This window comes from Branchiostoma belcheri, unplaced genomic scaffold (genome assembly GCF_001625305.1).
Source record: "Branchiostoma belcheri isolate BF01 breed outbred unplaced genomic scaffold, Haploidv18h27 scaffold105, whole genome shotgun sequence".
In the NCBI taxonomy this organism is placed as follows: Eukaryota; Metazoa; Chordata; class Leptocardii; order Amphioxiformes; family Branchiostomatidae; genus Branchiostoma; species Branchiostoma belcheri.
Genome location: NW_017802436.1, coordinates 70,298 through 77,436, shown reverse-complemented (window position 1 = coordinate 77,436; position 7,139 = coordinate 70,298). Strand labels below are relative to the sequence as shown.

At 42.6% G+C, this 7,139-nt stretch overlaps 2 protein-coding genes across 2 annotated transcripts in view; both read right to left on the bottom strand.

The window, feature by feature from the left end:
• Positions 1-119: 119 nt before the first annotated feature.
• Positions 120-4,136, bottom strand: LOC109477660 (fibrinogen-like protein 1). The gene is made up of 4 exons (XM_019779004.1): positions 3,603-4,136; positions 2,036-2,198; positions 1,611-1,827; positions 120-1,236 (listed from the first exon to the last, which is right to left on the bottom strand). The coding sequence occupies exons 1-4, from the start codon at positions 4,101-4,103 to the stop codon at positions 912-914; spliced, it is 1,206 nt and encodes a 401-aa protein (XP_019634563.1). The 5' UTR covers positions 4,104-4,136; the 3' UTR covers positions 120-911.
• A 315-nt stretch (positions 4,137-4,451) lies between these two features.
• LOC109477112 overlaps positions 4,452-7,139 on the bottom strand; it is a 7,395-nt gene continuing 4,707 nt past the window's right edge. The window contains 4 exon segments of the mRNA XM_019778174.1: positions 4,452-5,261; positions 5,761-5,873; positions 6,384-6,577; positions 6,985-7,052. Coding sequence (XP_019633733.1) covers positions 5,236-5,261; positions 5,761-5,873; positions 6,384-6,577; positions 6,985-7,052 — 401 coding nt within the window. The 3' untranslated portion in view covers positions 4,452-5,235.

Sequence of the window (7,139 nt, the reverse complement as noted above, 5' to 3'; positions counted from 1 at the left end):
TATTTAGATATATATAGATATAGATAGATATATATATATAGATAGATATAGATATATAGATAGATATAGATATAGATATATACATATGTTTTAGGAACTCCATTAGTAATATATATTAGTAGAATTTTCGTGACTAGTTTTCTAGGTACCCTCGGATAAAAGTCTATAATTTCTTACTAATAGATGATTACATACACCTATCACTTATTATGTAAAGACAAAAATCACCACAGCTTTTACTATTATAATACCTATCACAAAATTCTCCACAGCTTTCCTTGCAGCTTTTTCTATTATAATACCTATCACCAGCTGACTACATTTACCTAAGTAATGACATGTACCATTACCAATAATTGCAAAATACAACAGTAAAGGTTGTCATCTAATTAGTGTTAAGGTTATGTATTTTCTTTCTGTTATATTCGTTTCGATTACTAGTAATTTTTTCCAGTTCCAAACTAGATAAAATGTAACCAAACGTTACAATAAAAAATAGAAAAGAAAGAACCAGTAAAAATCTTACAAATTTAAAAGGCTTGTTTTGAGCAGGTATGCTGGATGAATGTATCGTTGAATTTTACATCTTACAAGAAACACATGATAGGATTTTATTAATGTTAACCTGGTGTGAAAGTTATTTTCATCTGAACAAAAAGGATATAATCAGATATTTAATACAAATTTTGTGATTTATGAACCCATAGAAATGTTGTTTTGCTTGACTGCCAACAGATATCACGTGGGCAGTATAGGCAATTGTCGTTTATGACCCAATCATATTTGATTGGCAACTTGTGGTGAATCAGATATCGTATTTGATGATTGTTTTTCTTAAACTTTAGTGGTTAATGAATTCATTGAAAATGCAAAACAGGTCATGTGTTAATGCCATACCGTACGCGTGTTGTTCATGGCCTGATCTTCATAGACACAGACTTCAGGGAGTAACGCCAGCCTCTCCAGTGGTACCACACCACACCTTGCCTGTATGAACAGGAGTTCCCACAGTTGCCTAGGTAGCGGCCGTTGAGGTAGGAGTAGCTGCAGTGCCCGAACCACCAGCCGGCCTGTCCGCGGTGCTGAGAACAGGAGGCGTGGCTGTAGACATCGTTATCCCTGTCCACAGTGGAGAACCTGTGCCCGTTGTTGGAAGCGCTGCCCGTCATGGAGTCTCCCGCGTCGCCTGAATACCCGGAAATGTGCAGCCGGTACTGGTCCGACTCACCGGACACCCTGGATGGAAATATGATATAAACTTAATAATGGCGCTCACATACTTTGTAGCACGTACATCGATAAGTAGGCATACATTAACGAATTAATTGCGCATACACATACACATACACACTCTCATACATATATACTATATATACCTCCATACACACACACACACACACACACACACACACACACACACACACACACATATATATATATATATATATATATATATATATATATATATATATATACGAACACAGTCACACGTACTGATTGACATCGTCTATGCTGCAATAGAAAGTTCCCTCGGATAAAAGCACTCTGACTGACTGATGTTTTAATGTGTATGCAGTTGACAATACTTTACCTGTGGGTGTTTTACTCACCTGAAGATGTCATACGTTGCGTACCGGGTTTCTCCGTCCCAATCCTCGAGATCCACCCTGAGGGTGTAGTTCTTTTGACTGGTCAGGAGGTGGATGTTCTCGTTCCCAAGCCAGTATTCCCCGCTCTTGTTCCCAAACCCGTGCTTGTACTCCTCCCAGGTCCGGTTGAAGGGAACCGACCCGTCCTGCCGCCGTTGGATCACGGTCCAGCCACCCCCTGTGTGGAAGGCAGCAGAAGGAAAACGGTATAATATTATTACTTCAATCAGATACAGTACCTTAACAATAAACACAACACTTATTCCTGAAAATCCACTATAAAAAAAATCAAGGTTTATAGTCTTACTTTCCTACCTCCGACACAAACTAATTGAAATAAAAGAAATTTGAACAGATTTCCATGACGTCTTATACAGTTAACCTACCTGCAGTATCCATGTCACAGTAGGTCTGTACATCAGAGGAGCCGAGTCTGATGTTGTACACTCCGCTTGTAGTCTGTCCTGCCGCATAGAGTTCTGCGCAGTCTGACGCTGTGGGTACTGGCTGTGTGGGGTAAATGTTCCCACCTTGTCTCTCACAGGGGCACTGAAAGGCATGGTGAGAAAAGTTATATGTTACTATATATATATCTATGACTATGTTCTTCTTTTTCATCTTGATGCAGTACTGCGTAACATCCCTCAGTTGGGGTCAAACACGCAGGGGGGGGGGGGAGTGCGCTCTAGATACTCCTCAAGTGTAGGAGAACAGCTTCCTTAAACTTGTCGGCCTCTGGTATTTCTGGTAGGGCCTGCGGAAGCTCGTTCCAGTCTGTTACAGTCCTTGGGAAATACGAATACCTATAGCAATTCTTGTGAAATGCTAGAGTCTTGTAGGAACTCGGGTTTGCGTTTGTGAAGCAGTAAGCATTCGATTCGACAAGAGTTAGTTTGTTTCTGCGGCCATGTGCAGTATGAATGACCCACTACTTCAGCCACGTGACCACAGTTGTTGATCGAAGGTAGCCCAAGGTCAGTAGACTTCTAGAGAACGTTGGTGATGATGGTTGTGTTATAAGGCAACTGTGTTTAAGGTATGTTTGGGCATTGTTGGGCCCAGTTCATGTGAGATACCTGATACTGAATTACGATATTTAACCGTTGTAAACCTTAAAAGGAATACCAAGTGAGGTTTTGTCGGGCAGGTATGCTTTACTATGCTCGGGGATTGTTCTATGTTCAGTAGAGATCTGATTTTGACCCTGGTTCACGAATAGTTCTGATTTTGACCCTTGGTGAGCCTTAATGTGCGATGTTGTGGGACAGGTGTGCTTAACAACTACCCGTCAACCCGTCTTGCCAAAGGTGCTGTTCATGGTTCAGGCCAGAATAAACAAAAGCGTCATAAATACTATTGTTTGACCACTGGTGAGCCAACAACATTCCAGCTACGGTGTTCAAGGGGACCAAAACTATTTCTTTTCAAGCCCACTGCTGCCTAATACTAGGTATACCAAAAAGTACTATTCTCACTTGTTTTACATTAGTCCGTCACAGATTAGTGTTGTTACAGAATTTGAATAAACGAAAGCGTCATGAATAGTATTGTTTTGACCGCTGGACCAGCTACATACTTTGTTACAAGGCAGGTGTGCTTAATGTAAGCTTGAGGATTCTTGTCAGTGAAAGGTGAGATTCATGAATAGTTCTGTATCTGACCGAGAGTGAACTTACTCAATTCACGTGCTGTTTGGACTAGGCTACATTTCACTTCCAATTATACTGTAATTCTCTGCTAATTCTCTGCTTGTTGTGCACTATACAAAAGGTTTTGGCTTCGAAACAATTGCTTTTGCAAACTCTTTTGTCCTCTTTGTCGGCTCAGAGTAAAACAATAAAAATTCTGAAGATATTATGTTCTAATACAAAGAGAAAACTTTGGGACAAAATGCTATGAAACTATCAGAGCATCGTGAATTGAGGGATGAGACCTAAACCGTTTGTCACCTACCTTGGTTGATGTCATGTTGTCCAGTTGGGTCAGTGCTTGGGTCAGATTTAGCGCCAGTTCCCTGTTCTTGTCTCTCTCTACCGACAGTTGGGCCTCCTGTAGAAGCCATGCTTGTGTCAGGTTCCGTTCCAGCTGTGCACTTCTGGCTCTTTCCTCCGACAGCTCGTTGGCCAAACTATCTATCTGGGCTTGGTGACCAGTTTTCTCATCTTGTAGCTCCTGTGTGAGGTTGGACTGCTGACTCAGTAAGGTTTCCACCAGAGACAAAAGACGATCCATATTTTTCATGAGGCCCGTTTCCTCCTTGGTCTCGGCAAACTGGACCGGTGGTGAACAGCCCCCTGTACGGGACCCGGGCGGAACCACATAGGTGTAGGCACAGCAGCCCTTGTCTACATGCTCCCGCAGGCAGGACCCGGGACAGTAGGTCCTGGTGTCCTGGGCGCCGACAGGGAAACTGCTGCACAGAAGGAAGGCAGCGAGCAGTAACACACTCGCCATCTTGGAGGAAGTAAACTTAGGCACCTGCGTCACACCTTGGTCACCTGAATGGCTCGGGTGACACCTGACACTGAACGACCTGACGGACGTTTGGCTCCCCTCCAGCTCAGGTGTGACTAAAGATGACCTGAGCGTCAGAAGCACAACCATGGATCCGACAGGTGTAAGGCAGGGGTAAACCATTGTATTTATGAAATGGGGGCTAGGGCAGGGGGTTAACCATTGTGGTTATGTAGGTACATGTAGTGCTCTAGAATCTCTAGGTCATTGTGTAAATCACATGGGCAATAAAGACTTTACAGCCAAGGTAGTTTGCCATTGTAAAAGAAATACCTTTACTGTCTGTTTTTGCGATTTTACTAGGAAGACTTTGCTACATATAATGGTCATCGAGACGTGTACACAAACTGCTGCTTCCGAACCCTCTCGCGTCCGTTTTGTGGTGGTGCGTATGTCGTAAATTTGTCGTAAAGTTGTTGCGTATATTAAAAATGCTCTCAAAGATCTTTGTTGCTAGTTGGTCACAACCTGCTCGTAAATTTAAGCATTAAAATCGTAAACGCCCTACGATGACTTCTAGATCATTCATTGCAGATAAAGTTAGGTTTCTAGAAGAAGACTAGGGAAGTTTTTTGTAGCAGAATGTAGATGCAGTACAACAAAGAGAGATACAAACTTCATTTTCCCGCATGATTTATATGTGTTAATGTAATACAGAAAAATTCATATCCTATAAACGTTGACCAGAAGTCCATGTTTTTAGAAATGCCATCCAAACTGCTTTATCCTAACGAAAGCATTTCGCACTACACACCGTCACACGTGTATTCTAGATACACATACTATTTTGTTGCTTTGCAAACATACACTCATTACTTTATATAAAAAAAGAGTTAAACTTGATAAGTATGAATGATACAACTGTAAAAAATATTTCACATATTGTTTCCTGTATCTGTATCAATATAGCCGGTATAACCACCATTCGGCGTATTACTATCATAACATTTCGGTCAGTTAAAAGCTGATACACAGAATGCCTATGTATATATAACTGTGCAGCTGTCTTGTTAAACGTAAGGCACTTCGCGACGCCGGTTTGGACAGTCATTTGAAAGGAGAGATTCCCCATTCACACGTCCTCGTCATCAGAATCGTCTGAAAATAATCAGATGAAAGTTTGATGTCATTGACATTGGCATGGAAATACACCATCTTTAATCATTACCATCAGACTGCACAAAATGCATATTGTGCAGAAAGTTTGACTCCGTAGTAATACTAATAGATGAAACTACATGGTCCTTAGACCATGAAGTAAGGAAAAAGATTCAGATATATTTTCTATCAGCCTGCATGTCTTCTAAAGACGCGTGAATATAACTTTCAACATGTAATCACAAGACGTGATGACGGCACACTCAAGTTTTTTTTCAACTTATATTAATGCCGCCACCAACACAGGGGACAATACAATAGTCATTTTTACCTGGGCGAAGTGAGGAAAGTTGTGTAAAGTGCCTTTCCCAAGGGCACAAGGTCGGTGGCATGTCAGGACTCGAACCCGGGACCGCTTGGTTCCGAATCTAGCACTCTACCGCTACTCCAAACGACCCCACAGACGCGTTGCTAAAGGTTTACCTGTCAGGTAACTTACCTGGAGCGAGCATCTCGGCGACGTTGAGGAGTTCGGTTTGCCTCAGCGCGTTCAGCAGGTCCTGAACAGTCGCGTTCCGCGTTCCCCAGGCCTGTAGCAGCGCGCGGGTCGGGCTCCCGTCAGGTTTCATGTACTCCATGCCAAACACCCTACAACAGACAGGACTCCGTTACAAATTGACAAATAACAGCCTTTTTTGTATTGTACATACACATAGAACAACATCCAGGATCAAGCACGGTTCTTGATAGACCATGCGCGCGGGTCGGGCTGCCGTCTTTTCTCTGGTACTCCATGTCAAACACCCTACAAGCAACAAAAAAGACAAGTTGATTAGTGACAACCCTTGCATTGTACATATAGAACAACATCTAGGATCAAGCTCGGTTCTGGATGGTCCAATTACGCTCGTGTCGGGCTGCCGTCTGGTCTCAGTTACTCCATGCCAAACACCCTACAATCAACAAACAAGACTTCATTACAAACTGAAAAATGAAAAAAAAAACCTTGCACGGTTCTGGATAGTAGAGACCATCCAGAACCGTACCTGATCCTAACCCTAACCCATTCAGGCATAGGACTAGATAGGAAAAGTGGATACGACAAGGCTACACCATACCTACCCTATCTCCTGCATACTATAGCCAGCACAGTCGGCCAGGTCCTTCCAGTTCGCCAGCGGTCCCAGCGGGTCCAGTTCCATGGCGATCTTTTTCATCAGTTGATACGGCATCCTGCGGAGGGGTGTCCTGGGGTCTACAGGAGGCTTCCGCGACTTCTTGGGCTGTCTAGCCGTCTCCTTTACCTGCGTGGGCACCTGTCACGATGTTCATATAAAACACAAGCGTTAATGGTAATCATTTTTACCTGAGTCTAGCGAGGAACGGTTAAGTGCCTTTTCCAAGAGCATAACTTTAGGGCCTACTCAAGTGAGTCGAACCCAGATCCTTCTTGAATATTCTTTCGTCGGACAGTTTCATACAAAATAGCTATTCACAAACACATTGAACTGTCTGCAGTTTGGAAAGCAGCACATAACCCAGGCAAAATATCTTCTTTGTGCTAATAATCTAAGTTTCAAGCCTTTCTAAGTCCCGAATGAAATGCTCTCCGCAACTGCGGCGCACTTCATCGATGGACTCCAGGAAAACATAAAACTCGTACCGATACCGTTTGATCGTCCGGATCAGTATCGGACGGTTTCATGAAAGATGTGAAACTTACCACCGAAGGAGTTTCTGCAACACCACGGGTCGGAGGGCCGCTTGAAGTCGTGTAGATGGTCTGAGGAGCTGTGGAGATGTTTCATGTTACTATATTATCTTTATATATATATATATATATATATATATATATATATATATATATATATATATATA

Bases quoted from the DNA above. Each gene is read 5' to 3' on its own strand.
- LOC109477660 (XM_019779004.1), bottom strand. From the start codon at position 4,103: ATGGCGAGTGTGTTACTGCTCGCTGCCTTCCTTCTGTGCAGCAGTTTC. The intron at 2,199-3,602 runs GTAGGTGACAAA...CATGCCTTTCAG, and splicing joins ACAACATGACATCAACCAAG to TGCCCCTGTGAGAGACAAGG. The intron at 1,828-2,035 runs GTAGGTTAACTG...CCTTCCACACAG, and splicing joins CTGTGACATGGATACTGCAG to GGGGTGGCTGGACCGTGATC.